Source organism: Chelmon rostratus, chromosome 11 (assembly GCF_017976325.1).
Source record: "Chelmon rostratus isolate fCheRos1 chromosome 11, fCheRos1.pri, whole genome shotgun sequence".
Taxonomy (NCBI): domain Eukaryota; kingdom Metazoa; phylum Chordata; class Actinopteri; order Chaetodontiformes; family Chaetodontidae; genus Chelmon; species Chelmon rostratus.
Window position 1 is genome coordinate 198,003 of NC_055668.1, and position 27,753 is coordinate 225,755.

Consider the following 27,753-nt stretch of genomic DNA (forward strand, 5'->3'; position numbering starts at 1 on the left):
CAATGTTGCATATTTTTTACTGTGTTGTATATTTTTTTCTACTGCGCAATGGTAAAAAAAACATATTTATTATCCATATCTGACTCATGTGAAATTCAATATGGCAATAGCATTTTTTCTCATGTGCAATTAAATTTGGCAAAAGTATTTTTCATGGCAACAGTATTCTTCTTTTCTTGTGTATAATGTATATTAATGTATATACTATATATATATCAAAGTCTAAGTCAAAGTCAGCTTTATTGTCAATTCTACAGTATGTCCAGGACAGACAGAGAATCGAAATTGCGAAAATGTAATAGTGCAAATGTAACTGGTAGTGCAAAAAGAATTAGCTTAACGACTGGAGGTGAATAAAGTGACTATGTGTTGTTTCCTGAGGGGAGGAGTTCACATCAGTGAGAGTTTGTAGAGTCCAGGGTGTGTGTGTGTGTGTGTGTGTGGTGGAGGCATTTCAGAGTCCAGTGTGTGTGTGTGTGTGTGTGTGTGTGTGTGTGCGTGTGTGTGTGTTTGTGTGTGTGGGGGGAGGTTTGCGGAGGAAGTAGAGGCGCTGGTTCGCTTTCTTGGCCAGCGATGTGGTGTTGGTGGTCCAGGAGAGGTCCTCAGTGACGTGCACTCCCAGGAATTTGGGGCTGCTTACCCTCTCCACCGTAGCACCATTGATGGTAAGGGGGGCATGCTGGGGGCGTCTTCTCCTGAAGTCCACAACAATCTCTTTCGTCTCCTCCACATTCAGAGAGAGATTGTTGTGTTCACACCACGAGGCCAGGCGGCTCACCTCGCTCCTGTAGTCCGTCTCGTCGTCGTTGCTGATGAGACCCACCACAGTTGTGTCATCGGCGAACTTGACGAGGAGGTTGGAGCTGTGCGACGGTGTGCAGTCGTGGGCCAGCAGAGTGAAGAGGAGGGGGCTCAGCACACATCCTTGGGGGGCCCCCGTGTTCAGTGTGGTGGTGCTGGATGTGTTCCTGCCGACCCGAACTGCCTGAGGTCTCCCAGTCAGGAAGTCCAGCAGCCAGTTGCACAGTGAGGTGTTTAATCCCAGCTGGTCCAGTTTTGTGATGAGCTGTTGCGGGATGATTGTGTGAATGCTGAGCTGAAGTCTATGAGCAGCATTCTGACGTAAGAGTCTTTTTTGTCCAGATGTGTGAGGGCTATACACTGCCGTTCAAAAGTTTGGGGTCACATCTACAGTGAAGACGTGACTCCAGGATGCCAGCCTTCAGGGCAGAGTGGCAAAGAAAAAGCCATATCTGAGACTGGCCAATAAAAGAAAAAGATTAATATGGGCAAAAGAACACAGACATTGGACAGAGGAAGATTGGATAAAAGAGAGACATAGAAAGATATAAAAAAGTGTGTATATATATATATATATATATACACACACACATATATATATTGCTGTCTGTAACAACTTAATTTCCCCAGCATGGGATTAATAAAGTTTTATCAAATCTCATTTTATCTTGTGAGCATGCATCCATCCTAAGCAGATGCAGTGAGATGAATTCAAATTGGAAGTTGGACTTGAAACTATTAACTTCCGACTTGCGATGGATTGCAGCATAATGGCGGACACACAACAGGACATGCCAACTACATTATATACCTTCGAAACGGTTACGTTCAGGCACCAGAACTACTTGGCTGGACTGCAGATAGACCCCTTTATCATCATACACCACAACTACTTGTGCAAACTATATGCTTGATGCAAGAGGCATGATCACTTCCCTTTGAGTGTGCACACTTTAGCGCCTGGCGCAGACCCAGGAGCACAATGGCCATACATGGTCCAGCCATACTAGATTTCAACCCAGTTCAGTTTACATTGTGGTATTACTATTTTTACTTAAAGCTGCAAAATCAGTGCAAACATATTCAAAACCTTTCAACACTCACTCTCCTAAGCCCCTCCCACCAAATCCACAAATTCAAATTGACAACAAAGGTTGCCCTCAGAAGTTATTCCCCACTATTTGTCATCATATCTCTTCACCACTTGTGGCTACATGCACCATGGCATTGAACATAGGCATTGAACATAATGAGGAAGAGGCTCAGTGTGGAGCCTGGATGTGGTCAGACACGATTTTCTAAATTTTTGCTCTATGATGTCAAAACAAACAAACAACAACAAAAAACCCTGCCTACCACATAAATTCTTCCACTAGTGCTTACAGATATGACCCATGCCCATCACTGCTCATGCAGTGTGCCTCAATTAGTCCTAAGTGAGCCAGAAGCTACTTTTTCCGCTGTACAGTAGAACAGCCATCAATGAAACATCCAGTGAAACCAGGGGCCTGTTGCACAAAAGTAGGATTTAGACATCCAAGATAAGTTATTGAGCCTGGCTCCACCAATCCAAAATAACAGAGTTCAGGCTTAATTGGTTGCACAAACGCCAGGCCAGGATAAGTAGACACGGATTTATCAAGCCAGGTGAAACCAATCCTGGATAAGTTGCAGCACACTGCTCCTCAAATAGGGCCCGCAATCAATCACAGATTCACTGATTCACCGTGGCATCTCGTGCAGCTTACTTCTCTCCGTTGGAGCAGGAGATAATTATGGACGCATATGAAGAGGTGAGAGACCCATAGAAGACCCTTAACCCATAAGAACCAGGACCCATTTCTGCTTTTAGGAAAATTATGGGGGATATAAGACAGACTAAATAGACCACATATACACATTTCTGACTTTTTTTTCAAAACACCACCCTCTACTGTCCAAGATCTCAAATGATGTGTCACATTGGGCATTGAGAACTCGGATTATTTCATGTTTTAGGAAAATTTGGACGTGTGACACCTGTGTCACCGTGGGTTGTTATGGGTTAACATCCCCAAAAACATAGTTGTATTCTGATTATGAAACAGCTGGAACTACCAGTGAAATTGACTGCAGATGTGAGTAAAATCATGTAAATGCAGCTCCGTATTTTCTCCTCATGCTCTTCTGTTGTTTCATTCATTATGTGTGTGTGTCCTTTGTTCCTTTTTTTATTTAATTTATTATTTTCAGATTAAACATGACAGGGCCCAAACGAACTTGGCAGCAAGTCAGGATAAAGTACAAGAACATCCTGCAGAACAGTAAGTGCCCTGACAAATATTATGCATGTACATACTTTGTACCCAGAGGGTGCCTGCTCACATATTGTCTGTACTTATAGCAATTGAAAAAAAAAAAAAAAAAACACAAGCAAGGCACGGGTGGTGGGTCACCACTAGCTGACCTAACCCCTCAGGTGCCCATGAGGGAAATTTTGTGAACAGGAAATCCTTTCACAGCATTAATGTTCAGGTGGATATGACTTTATGACATTAATGAACACTGTACATTGCTTGTGATGTGCATTGATTGGTTTAATAGTCTACATCTTATCATTTCCGATGGTCTGCAATGCTGACTACCTGATCAGCAAAGCCAGGCCACTGCCTGATGGCGCACGCTGCTGGGGGACAGAGGGTATGCCTGTGAGCCTTTTTGCCTCACACCTTACGCAGACCCTCAGGGAGCACAGCAGGCATATAACAATGCCCATGCCAGGACAAGGGCTCGGATCGAGATGACCTTTGGCCTCCTGAAGGCACGCTTCCAATGTCTGCACCATCTGAGGGTCAGTCCAGACAGAGCGTGCGATATTACTGTGGCTTGTGCTGTCCTCCATAATGTGGCCTGTCTGAGGAAGGAGAGGGCCCCCAGAGTGCCCTCAGATGACGACAGTGGTCGGCTGATCAGAGACCAATATGTTTTAAATTATTTAAATTAAAGTGCATTCTGTACATTTAAGTTGAATATGGCCTGCAATAGCAGATAGCTATTCATTTGGCCTATTGTGCTGTGTACTGTGTGTACAGGCCTGACATTTGTCTGTTCATTTGTTAAGTATGGATTTGTCCTGCATTTATTCCAGTGTGCAGACATGCAGGGTGTTTTATATACAGACCTTTGAGAATGTGTATTTATTCTTGTGACGAATAAGATGCTTTGATTCTGTGCTTTCTATCTTGTAGAGCACTGTGTGACTTCACTTTTGAAAGGAACTGATGGATTACTTGCTTTGATTTATCCTATTCAATAAAGGAACGTCATGTCATCATGTTACTGTATGATGTGTATTTTTATATTGATTCCTTTTTTTTCGAACATGTAATAAAAAAACAAAGCAAACAGACAAAAAGTGATAATAATAAAAATAAAGAAGAAAAAAGGTGTCACCCTCTTCAATTCATGTTGATCTCAGATTACATGAGCGAAAGGGAGTAGGAAGAAGTGTAAACTTATTAAACCCTACCCCTTAAGTACTATTACATTTTTATCCAAAAACTCATGACTGAATCATCCGGATTCATCCTCAACCTATACATGATCCATATATTCAGCAATTACCGATAAATAACGTGCACAGTATGCAGGCATTGACAGTTACATTATGTATAGAAAAAAGTGTTGTGATTCACAACACACACCCAAATACCTATTAGTCATTACTATATCACGCAAGAATCAATTTTTTATACCTTTTTTTTAACTGACTTATGTTAGATATTTGTTTTATCTCTACACACAATTTGTTCCATAGTTTTACTCCACAGATCGTAACACAAAAACTTTTCAATGTAGTGCGCACTTTAAGAATCTTAAAATTTAACTCACCCCTTAATTTATAACATCTCTTATAACATCCCTCTCTATCACAAAACAGTTTGTTAACATTACTTGGCAGTAAGTTATTCTTTGCTTTATACATTATTTGCATAGTATGCATAGCATAGTATTTGTATATATATATAATATGTGATTGCAATTAATGATCACAAATGTTTAAATAATGACATTGGGTCTCATTGAATGTGATAAGAATGTGTAGTGGGAGGTGGAATAAATATTGGTTTCCATTTGTGGTAACTGCTGACTGAGAAAAGGGATGAGATTAAATAGATCCTGGAACTTAGCCTGGTCTGGAGCAGGCTAGCTCCACAGAATATATCTCCATGGTAACTTATGTCAAAACATATCCCACTCCAACTTATCCCACTTTTTTGCACCCAGATCAAGGATAAATTGATCCAGGATAACCAACATATCCTGGATTAATCCCTTATCCTAGTTTTGTGCAACAGGCCCCTGGTGTACTTTTTGAGGTCAGCTTTGAGGGCGATATTTATGGCGTAAGATAACATAAATTCATCTAATGTCAATGATTTAATGCCCAATATCAAGTTCGAACAGTCGGTGGGCTCTACATGACACTATGGTTCAGCTTATGTGGTTTGCCGACACCTCGCCTGGAAGCATTGTATTCTAGTCGAACTGCAAACCATCTGAACCGCTGCCTGTATAGATTTGGCAGCCGGAAGCTGTGATCAGCTGATGAAGGTGGTGCTGTCGGAGAGATGAGCCATCTTCCCCCGGCAGATTGCTATTCTCTGACAGAGTCTGGACGAGAGTGAAACGGGGATCCCCGTGTCATTTGGAGGAAGAGACGACTAAGGACAACCGATCTCATTCGCTAAGGAGGATATCTGTAGGACCGATCTGAAGTTCTGCGCCCGAACTGACTGAGGACTATACTAGCTTTTAACGTTAGGCAGAAGGCAGTAACACTAATACAAAGAACGGAAAACATTGAGCTAGTAGGGCGTAGAATAATATCGAAATATGAAACATATGTAACCTAGTGAAATGCAAAAGTCCAGAGGATCGGCGTTAAAATTAAGCATGTAGTCCTTTAAGTACGACAGGTGTTCAGCTTCACCAGTACATGTAAACAAACAGCTATTCAAGCTAGTTGAATTTAGCCGATTGGGGTTAGCTTTCTAGAACTAGTACACGGCTAACGGCTAAAAGGTAGTTTTACCAGAACAAAGGTAAACCGACCTAAACAGCCTGTTGCCGGGTTCAAAACCAAATGAACCCCCAATATAGTCGTCTGCAGTCGATGACAGCTGTTAGTGTTTTCTCAGTATGCAGTTATTAGCGTAGTTAGCTTTTAAGCTAACGTCGGCTAAATGGTATTTGCATTAGCAGCCCAGCTTAATAACATTAAACTAACGTTAGCACACTAAATGTAGTAGAAAGAAGACATTTGACTATACTATGCATGTTTTTGGCAGTGGCTTATTTAAATTATATTTTGCTATGAGAGAGATTCAACACTTTCAGGATTGGTTTAATGCTACAGTAGATAATCGAGATACCCGCTGTAGCCCAGTTCATTGGCTGAGAAGAGTAGGACTTCGGAATGAAGGAAACCAATTTAACCTTAAAAATTTAATCACAAAATTAATCCCATCAAGACCCCGAGCCAGGGTTGTTGCAAAGCTTCAATATGATGTACTGGCTTTCTTAGCTGCATAGTGGGTGGAATTTTCATTTTTATACGATATAGTCTTCGGTCTGTTTGACAGTAACACTGCTCAGTTGGTGTGTTTGGCTTGTTTGTCCTCTCCGGGGCAGCAGTCGGCAATAGTACAGTCAAACAGACGTCAGGACCTTCTTTTCTAAGTAATAGTCTGGGAGCCGCGACTCAGCCAGGCGGAATGGATGGATTGTGAAAGCGATCTAAATCAGTCGTTTGATTTCAGTATTAAAGAAACATATGACAAGTTACATATAAACACTTTTTAGTTTTGTTGTGTATATATTATAGACTATTTAAAGGAGAGCACCGCTTTGTCAGAGTTTGTATTATGTAGTTGTGTTTGAGGGCCCAGCGGTAAGCCTCTCAGCTGTGTTTTGGTTGCTAGTGGCCTCCCCTCCCCCAGTCTTGAGAGTCTTGATTCTTCGCGAGACTTGCACACTATTTGTCGGGTTTCCCCTGGATTTTTAGACTGAAGAAAGGCCGTGTCCGCAAGTCGCAGTCCCCTGGACCCCAAAGCAGTTAAAAAGTGGATGTAATGGAACTTATGTTCGCCGAGTGGGAGGATGGGGAGAGGTTCTCCTTCGAAGACTCGGACCGGTTCGAGGAAGACTCTCTGTGCTCCTTCATCTCAGAAGCCGAGAGTCTCTGTCAAAACTGGAGGGGATGGAGGAAGCAGTCGGCTGGACCTAACTCTCCAACTGTGAAGATTAAAGGTTGGAGAAGGACACACTTTCACACACCAACATTTTCATTCATTCTGAATGCGTTCATGAATTTCAACAGCGAGTGAAAGGCGTTATTAAGTTACAACAGGGTTAAAGGACATGAGCAGTGTTACCTGTTGCTAGGAAACCTATTGTATTTGTATCATATTAGTAAACTACTATTCGTTTAATATACATATCAATTGGAGTGATACAATAAATCTCACTTTTTAGTTTAGTAATGTGGCTGTAACTGATATTATTGCTACTCAGTAAAAAAACTCTATCTGCTTCAGTTAAGGTTAATCAGTTTATTGCTCTGACTGACATATTAGCCACTGAACTTCCTTGGACTTAAGCAAAATTATAGTGGCAGTTTTTCACAAGTAAGTCAACAAGCTCCTCCTCCAGTCCAGTCCTAGTCTAAAACCCCTTTGAAAGAGCACTTGTTCTGATTATAATGTCATGGAAGTGCCATGGGAATGTGCAACCCACTGGCTACAGATGCCTCATAGCAACCTCAGGCTCATCTTTGGGGTTATTCTCAAGAGACTCCCCCATGTTCCTGTTTACTAAACCCATCAACAAGCAGAAAGCCTAGCGCACAGGAACAGCAACCAGTGCTAGTGAATGACACTATCTGCTTTCACATGCAGCATTACTCTACTATCAGAATAAGAGCTCAGTAAGAATAAAAATGTCTTAGTCGGGACAAACTGATTTACTTTGAAATTCATTTAATTCTATTTGAAATGTTTGTTTAAACTCCTCACTACTACTTCTTGTTCCAAAGATAAAAATGTGTCTTGTTAATTCATTTCTTAACCACTGGCACCAGACACTAGAAAGGCAAAATATATTATGTAACCTTAATTGTTTAATTTAAGAATTGCCATTTTAAAATAGCATTTCTTTATATAAGACAGAAGAGAAGAGTTTTTGTTATCTGCCACAGCCAAGATTTTACCCTGTACTTGAGAGGTGTCAGGTATTGATTTAATTCCCTAAACGTGTCTCATAAGAGAAGAGAAACTAATCAGCTCTGCTGATGAATGATGGTTGTAAGATGTTGTCTTGGTGTTTGTAAACAGGAAGTGATTTCATCTGCAGCAGCGAACTTATGGGCTGTAACGCTATTACGCTGCAACCTGCGCTTATTTGGGCACTTTTACACTATCATAACTTACTACCTGTAGCATATACTTCACAGTGGCTGAGATAACACGCAGGTACTCCTCAGTCTCACAGACAAGAAATGCCTACTTTCCACAACACCCGATGAACATCACACCCACACAGGTCAAAAACATGGGAAAATATATTTTTTAAGACAAAAGTCATACAAACTATTTGATTTTCTATGACTTGATGACTATTCAAAATTCAAAAATCCGTTGCACTGTCAGCTGTTAACTGTATAATCCTATTTAAACTGCGGTTCATAACTGCAAACGCCTCTCCTTTCAGGGTGACAGTGGCCATTGTAAGTGTCAGTCAGGTCAGTCACATGAATTGTATTGATCTGGAAACACAAAAGTTCAACTAGCAGAACTTGAGGCAAGCTTTTATATTAGTAGGCAACATTAACATGCACTGTTACTCATGCCATGTTTAAGAATGATAAGAATGATTCCCCAGTGACGCGAGAGTTTGCTGTGAGTCCAGTTTGATTACCTGCAGCCTTAGCAAATAAAGTGAGGTAACAAGTAACGACACAACTGCCACTGCCTTACAGAACAATGCAAAGTAAAGAGAGCCACCTCCCTGATATGTTATGCTAGCTAAAGTAGCTAGCCCTAGCTAACGTCATGGCATTTCTCACAAAGCCACAAAGATGGCAAGTTTCTAGTGGTGGAATGTTTTTTTTTCTTTTACTCAAGTACTGTACTTAAATAAAAATTTGAGGTACTTGTACTTGACTATTTTACTTTTACTTCTGCTACTTTATACCCCTATCCCACTACATCTTTGAAGCAATATTGTACTTTTTACTGCACTACATTTATCTGACAGCTTTAGTTACTAGTTGATTAGCAGATTTAGAATAGCAATACAAAATATATTCAGTAAATAAATTACGATTTCCAAAAGGCTTTATTGGTCCCCAGGGGGAAATTCACAATTCACAGCAGTAAGGTTGTCAAACATATCAATGCTTCAATACTTTTTTGATACCACATGTTTAAATTGATGCAATCTCCATTAATTACACATTTGATAGTATTCACAGTTAGCTGAAGCTATAAAAAACAAAGGAAATGAAGTGGTCCACATTATTACAAATGTGTTTGAGTGTATTTAGTGATTCTGTGCCAGCACTGGGTGCAGGTTGTTAATAAACATAAGAAACAATTTATCCTAGGATGTTTTTTTTCTTTTTGCTGTGGGTATAGCGTATCATATTTTAAAAGGGGTCATATTATAAAAAACTCACATATCAGTGCTTGTGCACACATACATTTGGGTATCTGCAGTGTCTACCAACCCACAAAATTTGAGAAACGACAACCCAGTTTTTGTGGCCTGACTTGGTCAGAAGAGATGACATTCAACAAGCAATTCAGATTTGGTTCCCCTTCCTATGTAAAGTGCAGGCTCATCCCACCCCTTGTCTGAGTATCTCCGCCCACGGCTTGAGAACTACCTTTGTGTACCTTTTTTTTTTTCTTGCAAATACTGGAGCAACCAGCATTATGTTGACGCTAAGAGGTAAGCTCGGGAACTGCTCTGTTGCTGGCAACACAGACAGACAGCACATATCACTACATATATCCCAGCCTCAGAGGACAGAAGAGCTGAGTGGATTAACTCTATTTTTCATGTAAATGTCCCCCAACAATGGGAAACCTAATGAAGCTCAAGGATGGATCGATACTGACTTCAAACTTGAAAGCTGTAAGTTTTGCTATTTTTCTGTTGCTTTTCTGTTTGTTTCTTTGTCTGCATATTAGCCTGTTGAAATTGGTGTTGGCATGTTGCGCGGCTAATCTTGTGGACATCTGTTGTAGACTCATATGCTGAATTAATGTTGGCGTATTTTATATTCAGGGTCAGTTAAGAGAAATTCTGTGAACGTTAAGCCTCATTTGAAGCCAATTTTATTACGAGAGCAGTAGGTCGTGCATAAGTGTTTTTCCATGTTGCTTTTTGTGAAACTATAAAATGAAATACTGCAATGTTAGCTCAGCTAGGTTTGTTGTTACACAAAAAGCCCCTTCTGCTCCTCGATGGTATGCATGTGTGTTGCTGCCGTATTTAATTGTACTTGATAGACATGCCTCTTTTGCTACAGTTGTCTCTATACTGTAACTGCCCATTTTAGATGATGCTGGAGTAAAACTATAGTGGTTTCTTGCATACAGGCCAACATATCACTGGCAGGCCGTCCCACCACAGAGACAAACCAAGGACAGTAGCGGACTCATCATCAGGGGTACAGGTTTGGAGCCAGATATATTATTACTACTTCTGATAACATTTTAACAGTTACCTGTTGCATCCGTTGTAATGTAATGTGAAATTGCTATGTATTTGTGTTATGTCAGATTGTTTGGAGTTCACTAAGAAATACAATTCTGTTACAGCTGCCTAGGCCTACAAAGTCTGGTGTCTGGACCTTCAGGAGGAGGTGGGCCGGATGTGGGAAGGTGCAGTCTGAACTGTATTACTGATAAATGCCTTGGTAATAAATAGACAACTTAAACGTACAACAATTGCTGTTTTATTTAAAGTGCTGTAAGAGAAAGTCATTTTCCATTATTATTAAGTATTTGTGGTGGCAAAGAGGATTTGATTTGTTTTTTCTCTATTTTTTTGTCAGATGTATTGGTTTATTATTAGATTCCTTGTGATACTGACTATTGCACAAAAAACATTGAGGTTTTTTAGAGGAAATTTTTCAAGCGTCCCAATGATTTCAAGTAATACACATCAGGGTCGGACAGATCACTGGGGAGAGTTCATAAGGTAACTGCTATTACTGCTGTGATGCTTTTGGACAATTTGTGTCATAGGAATTATGATTTGGTTATAGCTTTTGATTATAAAATAGATCTGGCAAGTAGAGCTTATGCTAACAAAGAGAAACAAATGTGTTACGCATCTGCAACAACTGCATATGTATTGAGGAAGTATATTAGATGATTGATCATGTCATGTTTCTAATTGCTGTGGTGGCCCACCATCACAAAAACATTACGAGTGGAAACACTGCTGATGTTGAACATGTATACTATGATTTCAAAAAACAAAACAACTACTCCTAGTCACAAAATTTAGCCATACTGTCTCCAAATTCCAAAGACTGGTGCCCTGCAAAATGTAATGAATGACCCAGAAGCAAGATTTCTCACAGCCCAAGGTAATCTACTGAATAAAAAAATAAATTTGACAAATATATAAACTGACCAAACAATGACAAGCCCACCTTTTCCATAATTTATTCCTTTCCATTGCTGACCTACCTAACAAATATATCATAGCTAGTGATTTATTTGCACTTTAGATCCAATAAGGTCTGTGCATCTGGTACTGATAGTTCACACGTTAATACAAGAAAAATAATCATTCATGTCATTGGTTGGGCAGTAGTTATTAGAATGATACCATATGATATGATAGTAATGATTTGCATGGCTATGAAATTAAGACTGAGGTTTTAGAAAGAAACAAAAAGTTTTCCTTCAAGTGTACAATCACCTCCATCATGAAAACTCAACAGGTGTCCTTGCAAATTGTCACCAAATCGAATCAGGTTTTATTCACATACATATTAACAAAAGCTCAGCGGCTATACTCTGATTATTTCAATTCTGTCAGTATTGTGGACCTGATGTGTGCCTCCCATACTCAAGGGCAGCAGAGAAAAGTAGTTGAGGAGAAAATAGTGTCAAGAAAGGGGTATGTGACTAAGCAGACAGCAAGTACTTGAAATATTTGTACTGGCCAGAAGACAGAAAAAATTATTTGGGCTGCAGCTTTCTTATGTCAATTATTTATTTGATAAAATATTTAGTCTATAGAATGGCAACTAATAGTGAAGAAGAGACAGTACACAAGGAAAATAGTGATCTTTAACACAACAAATGAATAAATAAATAAATAACACTCCAAAAGTAGAACAAATTAGAAAACCAGTATCGAGCTATGTTGCACAGAGGATGCCTGAGATACCAAACACAAAGACAGCATAGCACAGTCAGCATTTGTGCCACACCAATTCAATGAGCGACTTGTGGTAGTAATTGTTGGTGGTAGCTGCACAAGAGAAGCAGATATTCCTGCTTTATCTATTCATTGTTTTAACTAACAGACACAAATAAAGATATGTCAATCAGTAATAAGTCATTAACTGTGGATGACTTTGTAGAATGGTACCAATAAAAGTGAAGTTTTTTGTATTAGCTGAGTGGTCAAACTAAACCTACTTGCCACTTAACAGAGAATCCAGTCTGTGTAACTTGTCATTCAACTGCCACAGCTAGTTATGGGTTGGCTACATGAACTTATTCTCTTCAGGTTGTAGCTTTTTTCTGTTAGACAGTCAGATTGTCCCAGTTTCTTACTACATACTAGTACTGTAATGCACATAACATGCAATGTTTATAGCATGCTACATGCATGATTTTACAGGAATTGAATGAAGGAAGCTGTTGTTGAGATTAGTCAAGCTGCAGTTTGACAATATTGTCACCATTTTCAAAAGACCACAGATAGTGATAATCCTAAATCCTAAAGATTTAGTAGGTTACTTCAGCTGTTGCAAAAAAAAGGAATGATTGCAATAGTGACACCTTTAGCTTTTTTCCTTCCATGAATGGAAAAAGAGCAGTTCATAGAAAAAGGAGTAGCAATGCAACAGTAGCAGTATTATTAGTTACACTAGGTATTAATTTGTCAGTGATAGTTGTAGGCTTGAAATATGTGTTGCTTAGCACAAAACAACATTACTATTTTATATGAAAGTTAATAATCATTGCTGACATTTCTTGAATTGAATTATTATAACTAGCAATACAAGCGTGTAGCATTGACTCTATTGAGGGTGAAACAACCTTTGCGGCACAAACAAAAATACTGTAACTGTGAGATAAAAACAGCAACAATACATATTTTAATGTGAGTTGTGTAATGCTGGGCATACGATTTGAGCCCATTTTTGACCCGATTTTTAAGATTCACGACTCATTTTTGAGTCAGGCTGAATTTCATCTTCATCCGGCGTTGTTTGCCATGCAGCGTATGGGGGAGTGAGGAACCATGAACTCCTCCCGACCGGCTGTCGCACAGTTGAAGCAGAGCTAAAAGTCAGTTCCCCAAGATCATTGCCTTTTTTCTCACTGTGCCTATACAAAGTAGACACAAATATGGAGGCCAGGTTGGTTGAGCCGTGGCAACAGCATACATGCCTATTTGATGCACAGAATTGCACAAATTATCAAGGCAGCATGTTTCTGCCTTAGTTGCGTGCTATTTAGACTCAATTGTCTCTGACTCAAACAAGGAGTTTTTTAACAAATTCTAATTGACGATTGTCAATAGCCCAGAATGGGAACAGGTTCTGATGGGCCGTGCAGTGTGAGCACTCAGGTCGTGGCTTGACGGTCGGACCTTACAGTGTGAGCACATAAATCATGAACTTTGGCTTTACATCGCAGCAAATTTGGATGAAACAACAAGACCTAAAAAATCGTACGGTGTATGCCCATCTTAACTTGACTGTGAAAAGCTCAAAGCAACTGAGAGCAGAAAGTGAAACTTTCTAATGAGTTGATATTGTCAGCAGAAAGTGGAAGACTTAATAAGAACACATACACATGCAAGTATTGTTCAGTAGTGTCAAATGATAAATGTTGTTCTGGTGAAAGGCAAGCCATTCACTTTGCCATTTTACTTTTAAGTTTGTCCACCTCAAGCTGTTCGACTGAGTGCCACTCAGGACTGTGCTTTTTCTGGCTTCTCACAGAAGTCTTCTCCTGGAAGATTACACTCAGAAACTTGGTTGTTAATTCACTTGGCCTTCTGCTGCTACACTTTTATCACAGAGACATAAGGTTTCAATTTTTGGCTTTTTAACCCTCTGAGCCCTAAGAGGTTTCTGGGTGTTCTTTGCCCCGTCACATTTTTACCCACTATAGTCAACTGTGTCAAAGACAGTACTTAAGCTCAGCAGAATCCTGAAAAATTCACAACTTTAATGTGAGCAGTCTTGCTATTGAGATTAAAGAAAGGAAGAAAGACAAAATTTGCTTGGGTACACTCACACTTAAAAATTTCACACAGGATAGATTATTGTGCAGCAAATGCAACAATTTTGCTACAATACAGATTTCTGCTGTAGCTACTTCTGTATACTCCAATAAATTAATTTGCCAAGTCTGCAACATTGAAGGCACCATTCGTATGCAAATAATAGCTAAATGTGCTTTGTGTTAAACTTTGTTCAGCTTTGTTATCCTTGCTCTTAACAATATAGTATGTATGTGTGTGCAAGTTCATTTCACATATTTCTCGCATATGTACACGTACGTGTCCAAAAGAGTGATTTCTACCTGGTTTTATTTTATTTTGTACTTTCTGTCACACTATGGCTTAGCTTATGAGTGATGGTATTCTGCTTGTCTTGATGGGTTTCCCTTGGCCTGTAACCATGAGCCCCAGAGCCTTTATCCAGGGATGGCATTATATGCAGGGAGTGCTTTCCTCCATATATGGTAAACAGAAGCAGTGGTAGTAGTGGCTTGGAAATGAGGTCTGTAATCTGAGACCTATCACTTTTTCTTCTCTCAGTGGCACACCACTGTGCACTCAATAAGACTTCTGTCATTGTGCTTAAGCTTCCATTTCTTCAATAGACACACACGACTCTAGTTCCTTTGTTTGCCACGGTTTTTGTATTAACAATATTTTATACCTTACCAAAATTACAAGTCTGTATCTGTGCTTTTGGCCCCCAGAGACTGCTAGATCCATTATACTCTGCTATAATCAAGTTTTGAATAGAAAGAACACAATGCTGATAATTACGCTTTTTGCTGGCCTTGTCAGCATGGGACTACTTTGTCAGTGCCAGATGTCATTGTGGTCAAATGGGAAAAAATGAATCCTGGTGAACTATGTCATTGATAAAGCTATGCTCACAGGCTTTTATTTAAATTTTGTTGCAGTTCCAGCTTTGGATCAGCTCCCTTACCTGGATTTCAAGGTTTTGGATTGGTGTAGAAATGTAAACTTTAAAACTCAGTTTGCCATTTTAGTGTTTCCTCTCACATTCAGCCCACCATACTTTGTCCTATGGCTGGTGCAAGAGGAAAGAGTATGAAGCCGTGTATAATCCAATGGATATAATCTTAAAGGTCTTTGGACTCAATCAGAAACAGACCTGTGGAAAACCTACTTGACGTATGTATGCACATGCACATGTGCATGTGCAGGCAGGTTATCAAAAATATAAAAAGAAACCAGATTGAAAACAGACCCGAGGAGTGACCTCGACAAACAGATCAGGCGCAGGGGACTGTAACAACCGAAGAGGTTGGTGTGTTAACGGGGAAACTACATCTTACAATCTGCTGTATCAGCACCACCGCTTGCTGTTTGTTTTACAAACCAAGGCCAAGAGAAACAGACACAATCAGAGCTACATATAATGTAGCTTCTATGCTTGACTCAAACATTTACCATTATGGTTCCTGAGGAGGAGTGACCTGTGTGCATGCATTTTCTGTAGGAAGGCAGCCAATAAGGCTTTCGTCAATGTAATTTTGATTAATAATTTTTTAATTGATAAAAAATAACCTAATTATACACCAAACACTAAAGTTCAAACACAATTCACAGTTATGTTTTAAGTGAAATATTTCACATGAGAACATTCAAAGACAGCACAAGTCTGTTGTTACTATTTGAATTAGTCAGAACCTGTTGCAATATGGTAGGGATGCACCTCACAAGCCAAAACAGGGTGACATGAGCTAGATGACACAAGAAAATTAATCTCTTTGTTTGTTCCGTACAGGTTCTTTTGGGGTGTTGGGTTGGGTCAATAACTTAAAAATAAGAGCTTCATTTTCTCATGTTATCTATCTTGACTCGATGTCTGCCCACAGACCTTAGTTGTGGCCAGTGACTTGAATCTTTGAGTTTTTAGTTGCAATACCACTTCCCATGTTTGTGTAAATTACAAAAACACTTTACAGATTTATACTGTATGATCAGTATATATTTAATAAATTCTATATTATAATTTAATATATTTTATATTGCATCTATGATGATATAAATTAACTGAGATTTGTACTGCTCATTCGAAGCATAAATATGGATGTTTTGTATAGCAAGATGTGTTATGTGAATGGAATTTTGCCATTATGGCCAAATAAAACATTCAAACCATTCAAACCTCAACAAGAAATGTTGAGGTTTGGATGGTTCCCTGTATGCGATATGAATGTCTTTTGCCAGTCACATGTCTGTTAAAATGATGAAATGCACCACTTGTGGTTATGTCTGGAGATGGTAATCTACGTTTTGTACGCGTGCTACAGTTTTGTGGCCTGTCACAAAACCGTCAACTTCTATAGTACCAGTGCTATGTCCAAAATAAAAGGTAATGTACAGCCCTTAGATTTAAAAAAATCACAGTATGTACAAATTCTGCTGACAAAAATACAGATATGTTCCACCAATAAACAATTAGTCATGGTGGAAAAGAGCAGCAGTGCATGCCAGTTTTCATGCACTTCACAGTTCACACACTAACCCTAACCCCAAAATGATGATGGCGCTCAGCAGAGCTGATAGGAGTACCTTTAGATTCATTAGGCTATTAGGTATATTGATTTGTAGACCTGCAATACAATATAAGGTTACTTTGCTAACCCCAGTTCGTTTAAATATAATATTGTCCTCCCTCAGGTGGCAGGTTGGACCCTTCAATAGATAGAGTTATTGTTGAGGAGCATGAAAAAAAAAGAATGATAAATTTTCTTTCCAAAGGAAAAACAGAGTTGATATTTTGACCTGTGGATAGTGTCCAAAATGGAAAGAGTTCATCCTCTGAAATTGGAATGTACTCATTAAATGTTAGAACAGTCTGCTCTGTAAACTTTTGTTTTTCTTGCTTTAAAGAGTATCAGAAACTCTAAGTTTTGTTTTTGCTGGCCTCCAGTGGTTTGCTGGCCTCCACATTGATGCAGTGATTTAATCCAGTGTACTCCAGGTGTGTCAGTACATGGTGACATCTGTGATTACAGGAGTGATAGAGCACACTTCTGACCACAACACACCCAACCTGTTTCAGATGTGAAACAGACTGAAACTTTTAGCCAGAGAGGGCTGAGAAACACTGCTGGTCAGCCTGCTGTTAAGTTAATCTTAAAACTTTTTGTCAGGTAGTTGAGCAATTCAACCTACAGTTTTCAATCATGTGGTGATAGAGTAAAGGAACATAGATGCACAGCCTACCTGAATAATTTATTTTCCGGGCCAGTTGACTGAGCTAATCTTTCTCTCTTCTGTGGTCTCCCCCAGATGGCCAGGTGATTCCACTGGTGGAGTTGTCAGCGAAGCAAGTAGCATTCCACATTCCGTTTGAAGTTGTGGAGAAGGTCTACCCCCCTGTCCCAGAACAACTCCAACTCCGTATTGCCTACTGGAGCTTCCCCGAAAATGAGGAGGACATCAGGTTAGAACACTAACAACCTGGATTTTTTTTCTTCACCTTTTATTAGAGATGTGACAATCCTGTCAGCTATTGACCGTGGAAGAGGTGAGCTCTTTTAAAAGAAAACACCTACACACTGACTCCAAACCACAACATTTTTTTAAAAAAAATAACAGTCATTGAAAGAAAGGGAAAAATTGATAGCCAGTTACTTAACACACACAAACTTGCCAAAGCAAATTCTTTATAAATGAAAGACACAATGAACTATTAACTACACACACAACTACTGAACATATAAATGAACGAAAAAGTGGAACCATGAATAATATGAATATGAATCAATACAATGAATACAGACACAGCTAATAACTACTGAACATACAGATAAATTAACAGGTGCATGTAACTATGAATAGGCTAAATGTTACCATGAATAAATGCAAAGAATATAGTGAGGAAGAATTAAGTATTAAATGACTAAATGACTGAAGATGTCAAGGCAGCAACATACAACATTTGTGAATCATCCATCAGACCAGATCAATTATGACGTCTTAATCAGATGCATTAGTTGGTGGAAGTACAAATGAACCCCACGTGGATAAAATTTTTGGGATCAAACAATGAAACACAGCTTAAGGTACTGTTCAGCAGCTGAGAGGGATGGGAAACCGAAAAAAAATACGGTCAAAAGTGGTTCAAGCCCTTTTATGCTCAACAGAATGAATCAGCTCAATTGGCCAAATTGGTTCAAAATTAAAGCCACAAGCATCCACGAGGAGCTTTCAAGTCACTTTAGCTAGTTTGATTGTGTACAAAGAGTGAGACCAATAACACACTTGTTTCATCATCAGCATGCAGCATTTCAATACTCAAAGTTCCGCATTTGTCCCCCCTTCAGCGGATTTGAATGATACTTGGGACACAAGATGTCTGCAATGACTTTAATGAGGACTGCTCAAAGGCATCTTCACATCACATCATATATGATATGCCACGCCCACTTGCATCAATCAATACAGCACTTCAGATTTTGGATTCTGATTCTGGTCGCACTGAAAATGCTTTGGTTGAAGTATTCGAAAATGTAATCCCCAACGTAGTCTGAAGATATGTACCTAGATTTATTATGATTGGACAAACTTTTATTGACTTATGGCCATTTTCCTGCTAAGGTCCACACATTGTGATGTTTGGTTGATGTTGATGTTGGTCAAGCATCATCAGTGATGTAACCTGGGGTCATCAAGTGTTTCGGGTCTTTCAACATCAGATTTGAGTCCTGGGAAGTAACTGAGACCAACTCAGCCTGTGGCCACATTCCCTACAAAGTCCTACTCACTCCACCACCTGTAGTGCCTCTGCTGCTCTCCACTTCCTGCCTGCCCACCTTGACGACTTTGGGGTCCCTTGAATCTCTGTACAAAAGCACCTTTCTTGTGCATGACACCATAAACTCCTCTTTCAGACGACTGAAATGGAGCTATAGGTACTGTACTCCTTAGACTCCAGTAGCTGCTGATCCTCCTCTACACTGACACTATGCTTGACATGGGGATCTCATATACCACTACCACAGGCCACATGATCCTGGGCAGTATGTCATGTTGGTAGACCCAGGACTTGATTTGACTTATTGACTTAATGATGTAGATTGTAAATAATAATGGACGAAGCACAGAACCTTGTGCTACCACTTCAGTTATTAAGAGAGAGTTTGGTGTGAGAACATCAGTACAGATTGCGTGTGTCCTTGCAAGGGGTGAGATTTTGTCATTTTGTCAGTGGGATTCCTCTTTTGCAGTGGAATTACCTGAGCTGATTTCCATACAGTTGGCATCTTTACCAGTAATCAATGTCAGATTAAATATATACAGTATGTATTACAGGTAGTGATTAAATTGGCACTAAGACACAAGATGTGTCGATCCAGATAGTCTGCATATATTCAATCATAATATGATGATCCTTTCAAATCCCTTGACCAATTTAAGTTAATAAATTTAACTTTAGATTTTAACACAACAACACACCTGTTCTTACAAATAAGGTGTTCCAGAAAGCAACAGGCAACATCTCCTAGGTTGGAAGTTGACAGTTTTTGATAGTACTATCCAGAGGGACACATAGGAAGCTTCCACCTTTAGGCCAATTTTGATTGGCAAGTGGGCAAACAAGGCTACCCACCATCTTTCTTAACATTCTGGCATCTTATGTCTTGGAGAAAGTTAGCTGGAAATTATTTCTGATGTAAACAAATAAACCTAACACAGATAGACTACTGACCTGTTCTGGGATACCCTAATTGTCCCCCGGAGTTTGTTGAGAGGCTCTAAACCATCACAGACCTTGAACAGGATGCAATGCTTAGAAAATAGACAGATGAATAAACAGGCCTCACCAGTGCAATACACTCAGTTTTGTGACTCACTAATTACTAATTTGATTCTGTTCCCTTCATATCTTTCTTCTGTCATTTTCTCTTCCTGTCTTTTTCACCTCCTGTCGGTTCTCTGTGGTTCTTCTGTCCCTCTGTCTGTCTCTGTTCTACTCCTGATGCAGGTTATATTCCTGCCTGGCTAATGGGAGTCCAGATGAATTCCAACGTGGAGAGCAGCTCTACAGGATCAGAGCTGTCAAAGACCCCCTGCAGATTGGTGAGCTAAGTCGTCACTCTTACTGTATATGGACTCATGGAGACAGCTTTCATTCCTATTGTAAACTACAGCAGTATGCAGTATACAGGCATGTGAGAAAATTAGGACACCCCATTAAATAATCAGCTCTTTATTTAGAAATGGTACACATACCAATATCCAGTCATGTTTTTATGTATTTTTCAAAAAGAAAGTGATTTGATTGCAATTTAACAACAAAAATGAACATTGTTTGACAAATCCAAAAAAAGAAAAAAAATAAAGTATGTATTTCAATGGATGAAAAAGTTAGGACACCCTACCCCCTAGTAGCTGGTGTTGCCCCCTTTGGCTGATATGACTTCAACGAGACGCTTTTTGTAGCCTTTTACCAGTCTCTGACATCGATCAGGAGAAAGTTTGGCCCACTCCTCAATGCAGAATTCTTTCAGCTGTGAGATGTTTGAGGGGTGTCTTGCATGTACAGCCCGTTTCAAGTCACCCCACAGCATTTCGATGGGATTAAGATCAGGGCTTTGACTTGGCCATTCCAGGACTCTCCACTTCTTCCTTTTTAGCCAGTCCTTGGTGGATTTGCTGGTATGCTTTGGGTCATTGTCTTGTTGCAGTATCCAGTTACGCTTCAGCTTTAATTTTTTGACAGATGGTTTCACATTTTCTTCAAGCACCCTCTGATACACAGTAGAATTCATGGTGGATTCTATGATGGTGAGTTGGCCAGGTCCTGCTGCAGCAAAGCATCCCCAAACCATGACACTGCCCCCTCCATGCTTTACAGTTGGTATGAGGTTCTTTTCTTGGAAGGCTGTATTTGGTTTACGCCAAACATGTCTTCTGTTCTGGTGTCCAAATAATTCAATTTTAGACTCATCTGTCCAAAGAACCTTATTCCAGAAGTCGTGGTCTTTGTCTATGTTCTCTCTGGCAAACTTCAGTCTGGCCTTGATGTTTTTTTTAGAGAGCAAAGGTTTCTTCCTTGCACACCTCCCATGCAAGTCACACTTGTGCAGTCTCTTTCTGATGGTAGAGTCGTGCACTTTCACATCGACAGTTGCCAGAACCTGCTGTAATTCCCTTGATGACACTTTAGGATTTTTCAGGACCTCTTTGAGCATCTTGCGTTCTGCTCTGGGGGTAAACTTGCTCAGACGGCCAGATCTTGGCATGGTGGCAGTTGTTTTAAATGTCCTCCACTTGTAAATAATTTTGCGAATGGTGGAATGGCTGATGTTAAATTCTTTTGAAATCTTTTTAAATCCTTTACCAGACTCGTAAGCGGCCACAATCTTCTTTCTGAGGGCATCAGGAAGCTCTTTAGACCTCACCATGGCGCTCACCTCAACATACCAACTGTCAGGGCCACACCAAACTAAATTTGAGGTTTAAATAGGGCAAGGCTCCATTCAAATGCTGGGTAACGATGTACTAATCATGTGCACCTGACGTGATGCACCTGTTTGGGATTTGCAACATTTTAAGAGGGATAATATAGGGGGGTGTCCTAATTTATTCCTCACCAGAAATTGCATTATTTTTTAATTAAATTTTACAGAAAGTTTTAAACAGGCTTTTGTTATTTTTTTATTGTTTAGTTATATTACTTGGATCCCTCAGTTTAATTAAAATTGACATTAAATACCCATATGTCCAAATATATTTTAAAATACACAGGATTTCATGAGGTGTCCTAATTTTTTCACATGCCTGTAGTTTGCTCAGTATCTCATACGAATCAACTTAACTTCAGCTTGTAATGATGACATGTTCAGTTTAGCATAGTTTACAGTGATTCTAAGGCAATCCCTTTACTTTCACTGTATTTATAAATGACCCATTCACGAAAAATTCCTTTAAATCCGGTACCTTTAATAATAAAATACTTAACAATTCCATTAAATTGAGTGAGCTAAATAAAATACAGTAAAGAGCTATGTTTCCTTGTCCAATCGATTCCTGTCGTGTTCTCTAATTCTGTTCGTCTTTTTGTGACTGTCCCTTTTAACCAGGCTTCCATCTCAGCGCTACAGTGGTGTCCAGTCAGGCCGGTCAGTCTAAAGGAGCCTACAATGTTGCGGTCATGTTTGATCGCTGCCGCATCACTTCCTGCAGCTGTACCTGTGGCGCAGGGGCCAAATGGTGTGCCCATGTGGTGGCACTCTGCCTCTTCAGGATCCATAATGTGAGTTTTTGTCTACACAAAGAAATTCTATCAGACTGTATCACATTTTCATAAATCAATTGATGTTATTTAATCAACAGAAAACTAAACAAAATTTTAAAAACTATATAATAATCAGTTATATAAAAAAGTCGGCAACACAGCAATGGACATTGAATCTAATAGTAAATTGTAGGGCTGTCAGCATTGGCCTAAAATGTTTGATTATTCCCACATAGGTTTAAATCATTTGGGTATCTTATTTTAGTGCATTATATCCAACCGTTTTGTTGCATTATTTGCTCGTTTCAGCTTGACCTGCCCTTCATTTTCAATCGGTCAAAATGACGTTTTATGCAATTTCCAGGTGGTGCCAGTCCATGATTTCAATGTCTTGAACAAATGGGGCTTATTGCCTGATTATGGACCTTAGTTTCCCATGGTTTTGTGGCAAAGTGACTAATGGAGACAACAATCCCTCTAATCCCTAATTCCCCTAATTGTTTGTGCACCGTCAATGTACGTCCACTAAAAGTGTTTGTTTCTGCCACTGGAAGGCTCACATTGTTATTCCAAGAGTCTGACAACATTATGGAAAAGATTTCTACAGACGTACCTTTTTGTCATAGAGATTATAGAGTAAGATCTGTTTTGTTTAACCAGAGACAACTGTTATCGCTCTTGCCAAACCCAGTAATTATTTTTACTGGACATTGTCATGGGAGAGTGAGATACGGTAAGTTTAATGTGATTTGGGAGTGTCAAACTAAAATGTCTTTTATGTTGAAGAATACACACAAATCACGAGTCTCATTTATAACTACTTATGGTGTATGGACAAAGCAGGGCCTGAAAGAGGGGTATGCCTCTTCCCTTGCAAAAGGTGTGATCTACAGATACAGCCTCCTAGAACTACCAGCTGGTCCGTGACAGGGCGGGTACAGATCCTTAGCAAATCTCCCTGGGTTCCTGTTTGGTCCTGATGGTGATGAGATCCCCCTCGATGACATAGTGAATGCAGCCCAGACTCGTAACACCCCTAGGTACCATGTGTGGAAAGCAGGTGCAATGCTTTATCTGCCCTTGAGGAAGAGCAATGAAAAGCTCAAACCGTTTACTGCTATCAGACCACTGTAGTTTGCCCTGTTATTTTAAGGTCATGAAAACATTATGCTGAAACTCTTTGTAAAGCATTGATACAGATATTTGTTTTTTGCTAATGTAAAATAAAGGTTGTTATTGAAATTGAGCGAGCAAGCTTGAAGGTGGGAGACACCTCTGCAGTAGTTACAACACCATTTTGTGCCATGAAAACGCCAAAAGATGTGGTCTTAAACAGAACTGTCTGGAAAATGGGCACAATATGGTTGGGGAATTAATGATATACAGTCAGAAATAGGCCTTACTGTGTGTATACGGTATGTTGCCCTTATCTGTACAGCTGATCTGCAGGGCAGAGTGTCTACACACCAGTACTACAACACACTGGGACAAACTGACACAGTGTTTTTTATACAAAGTTTGGTCCACAATGAAAACTGCAGAGAGCACAAAAACCTCTGTTTGCATGGCTTTGATCAGCAGATGTGAGCACACAGCTCCCAACATCACAAACCAACTTTAATTTGCTTCTTTTACTTTTATATTGTACCTATAACATAATCTTCTGAAATGTGCATCAAAATACAGCTATAAATATGACTCATGCAGGTCTGAAAGTTGTTAGATTAATGTCTGACTCTTACAATAATGTCATTCAGGTGCCACTGAATGTGTCTAGGATCATTCAGAAACTTCAGCACTGTTGTTCTTTTTGTTTTTCATAGCTGGCTGACAGATTTTTTCCTTTGAATTTATTAAACACCTGCAGCAACACACAGCAGATGAAACAATAAGTCAGCCTTTAAATTGAGAAAGTGATGTGCACATTTATGCACGTGGCACAGCAGCCATAGCTTTGGTTGGGATCTGACAAAGAAATGTGTTATTCAACATAAACTGGCAAGTTTTATTATGTTGCTGGTCACATTCTTCTGCAAGTGGATCATCTGGTACTGTATAAACACAAACATGACAGGAGTATGTAAAACCCTGTTCACTTCATATCAAATGTTGTAGATCAACTTTATCATAAATACTCAAACCAGCAGTGTTATTTCTACTTGTTTGTAGTGAGCCATGACTATTCCTTAAGCACGTTTCAGTTGTAAAAGATGTAAACCAACTCAAATCTTGAATCAAAGTCCGCTCATTATTTCGTCAGTGCTGTTAAGCTCACCATCACTTTCCTTACCACCGGAGTGCAGAAGAGAGTGCCTGAATGTGTAATAACTAACTGATGAAGTTATCACCATTAGTTTTAGAAATCGAAGATTACCTCACATAGCATTAGAGCTTTGCAGAACAGAGCCTCATTAGTTTTAAGTGTATCTTATAATAATGTGCACATCATTGAGTGCAGTTTTAGTCGCTATACTGTATAGTCATTGTGTTTAAAATTGCTGCAGTGAACAGTGAGGGTGGGATATGGGCTGGTCCATGTGCACTCATTTCCAGGTGAACTGTGACTTATAAAGTGACCATTGCCGGCAGTTGTGTGTACGTATAGTTTTTTTTAAGTCTGCTTATTTTTTTGGAGCACGCCATTTTTGGCTTTTGTATCCATTTACGTGATTAGTGTACATCCAACGTGCTGTTTTATAAATGAGACCCCTGAACATGGCACTGGGTAAAGTACTGCTGTGTGACGTTCCAAGTATCTATGCCCATCTCACCAGAAAGAATGTATCATTGTTGACACAAAGCTGAAATTTGTATCAAAATGATGTAGACGGGATACAAACAAAGTGTCTCAAAGTAAGCCACACAGCCACATCAGTGGTGGGTAAATCTGGCATGATAAGATAACACTTTAGTAATCCTATGCCAGGGAAATTAAACTGTTATATGCAAACAATAAAAGATAGACGTCAGAGGATCAAAATAGTCAATAAAAAAGTATACAATGCTAATGTGTAATTACATTGTGAAGAAGGAGAGATGGCAATATCAACAGTCTTTCTCCAAAATGACTCACCCCACCTCAAGTTTTTGTGAGTGCTACATACTCACTGCACTTGTTAACTGAGGTTATTGGGTGATGACACCTATTGCAGCTTGAGTGAGTGAGTGAGTGAGCGAGTGTGTGCGGACATGCATGACTCATGTTGTGTGTTTCTGTCTGACTTTGTGTGTCTGCGTGTGCATGCAGGCATCAGCAGTGTGTCTGCGGGCTCCAGTCTCTGAGTCTTTGTCCAGGCTGCAGAGGGACCAGCTCCAAAAGTTTGCCCAGTATCTCATCAGTGAGCTTCCTCAGCAGGTACCAATTGTGTCCCAAACCAGTTATTCTCTTGATAGACCGAACTATTGAACAAAATGCAAGTATATCTCTGTGATACAAATGGTGCATACTTTATATGACAAAGCAAGTTTGGTATTCATCCCGTTTTGTGTCTCCAGATCCTACCAACAGCTCAACGGCTGCTAGATGAGCTGCTGTCCTCTCAGTCTACTGCCATAAACACTGTGTGTGGAGCTCCAGGTACAGTAGCAGGAATGAAAACAAAATGTTCATAACACAGTGAGAAAACAACCACAGGAGAACTTTTGAACATAACTTAATCTGAAAATAAAAAAAATGGACAAGCTTCAGCTTACATTTTTGCTCATTTCTGCAGCCAGATGGCAGTAATGTTACCTATAGTATGGGGAGAGGAAATAGCATGTGCTCCTCTATGCTGTCCTCCTGGTGTGAAGAGCAGTATCTATGGAGAGAGACCAGTAGTTTATCTCTCAGAGCTGTTGCCCACCAAAAAAATGTTTTAGACCACAGATGTGCTATGGCCAGTGGTGTATTGGTACCTGGAGAAATGAGTGTACTCTTAATTTATGCCTCTAACCCTAAAAGCACTGATGTGGCATCAGAAGGTTGTATTGAATTCTGAAAGCAAATATTTGTTGAGTAATTTTCTTTATATTTCCTACTAATTTCATTAATTAATATCCTAAATGCCACATTTTGTCATGTTATTATTTGAGGTAAATCAACAGGCCAGGTAGGCAGCAGTCTGTATTTTTTCTTAGCATTGTGAACCTCCTCATTCCTAATCCTAACCAACCCAACCAATGAAGGCAACAAGCAATAGCCACTCTGGGTCATTGTAGGGCAAGTCATGATATCGATATCCGAGGGAAAAGAAATGACATGCAGTACACTACTGAGCAATGCACATTAGAGATGATTTAGAAATAGGCATACACATTGCTGTCTGAAAAACAAGTAGGTGTATGCCCTGTACCTGTGTCCCTACACTACACCACTGTCTAGGTCTATTCACTTGCAGCATTGTAAAACAGGAATAGAAAAGTTCTTAAATTAAAATAAAACAGTCAACAATTTCTAGACTTCTATCATGCAGACCAGATTTTCTCTAGTTGCCTCTGAAAGGTCAAATGATCACTGTATGGTGTTCTTGCGTGTCTGTCTGTGTGTCCGTGTTTGCATCCTTGCATTTGGGTGTGTGGGTGTGGACGTGTCTGTGTGTATATGTGTGTCTAGACCCCACAGCAGGCCCTTCAGCATCTGACCAGAGTACCTGGTACTTGGATGAGTCAACTCTCAGCGACAACATCAAAAAGACTCTGCACAAGTTCTGTGGGCCTTCACCTGTTGTCTTCAGGTACACATTTCTCAAAAAATGTCCTTAAAACGTTTCTTAAAGGCTTTACCTGACATATTCTAATCTTCAGGGCCATACTAAAACACATCTTCCTTTTCACACATACACGCACACAATTTTACATGTCAGCTTTTTGTTTGAAAACACGTCCAGAAAAAAAAGTCACACTGGCAAGCTGTTAATAGGACCATGGGACATTTCTAGAACATATTCTTAAGTCTGAATTGTATCCTTTCACATTGAAGGAAGGCTAAAGGAATACTTGTCATCCTAATAATTACAACTAGTACTGTCTCTGTGTCCAGAGCACAATATAGATTGTACCTCTGTGTTGAGGTTGTAGAGCTCCATTGTTGTCTAGAAACTATTAAGAAAAAAAAAAAGCTACACCCTCATACTACCGTCAGGTGACATATTTCATCATTTTAATCAGCACCGTAAGTGTGATTTATTCTGACTTTATTTTTACTT

The 27,753-nt window shown here is 39.6% G+C and overlaps 1 protein-coding gene across 3 annotated transcripts in view; it reads left to right on the forward strand.

The window, feature by feature from the left end:
• The first annotated feature begins 5,426 nt into the window (after nt 1–5,426).
• Nucleotides 5,427–27,753, forward strand: part of zswim8 (zinc finger, SWIM-type containing 8) — a 64,989-nt gene continuing 42,662 nt past the window's right edge. For 2 of the 3 annotated variants that reach the window (XM_041947123.1, XM_041947124.1), the window contains exons 1-7: nt 5,427–7,092; nt 17,614–17,767; nt 20,312–20,406; nt 22,413–22,585; nt 25,815–25,922; nt 26,063–26,144; nt 27,162–27,282. In XM_041947123.1, the coding sequence (XP_041803057.1) occupies nt 6,915–7,092; nt 17,614–17,767; nt 20,312–20,406; nt 22,413–22,585; nt 25,815–25,922; nt 26,063–26,144; nt 27,162–27,282 (911 nt within the window). In that variant the 5' untranslated portion in view covers nt 5,427–6,914. Of the gene's footprint in view, nt 7,093–10,667; nt 10,731–17,613; nt 17,768–20,311; nt 20,407–22,412; nt 22,586–25,814; nt 25,923–26,062; nt 26,145–27,161; nt 27,283–27,753 lie in introns of those variants that run through there. The other variant, XM_041947125.1, reaches the window with a different exon arrangement.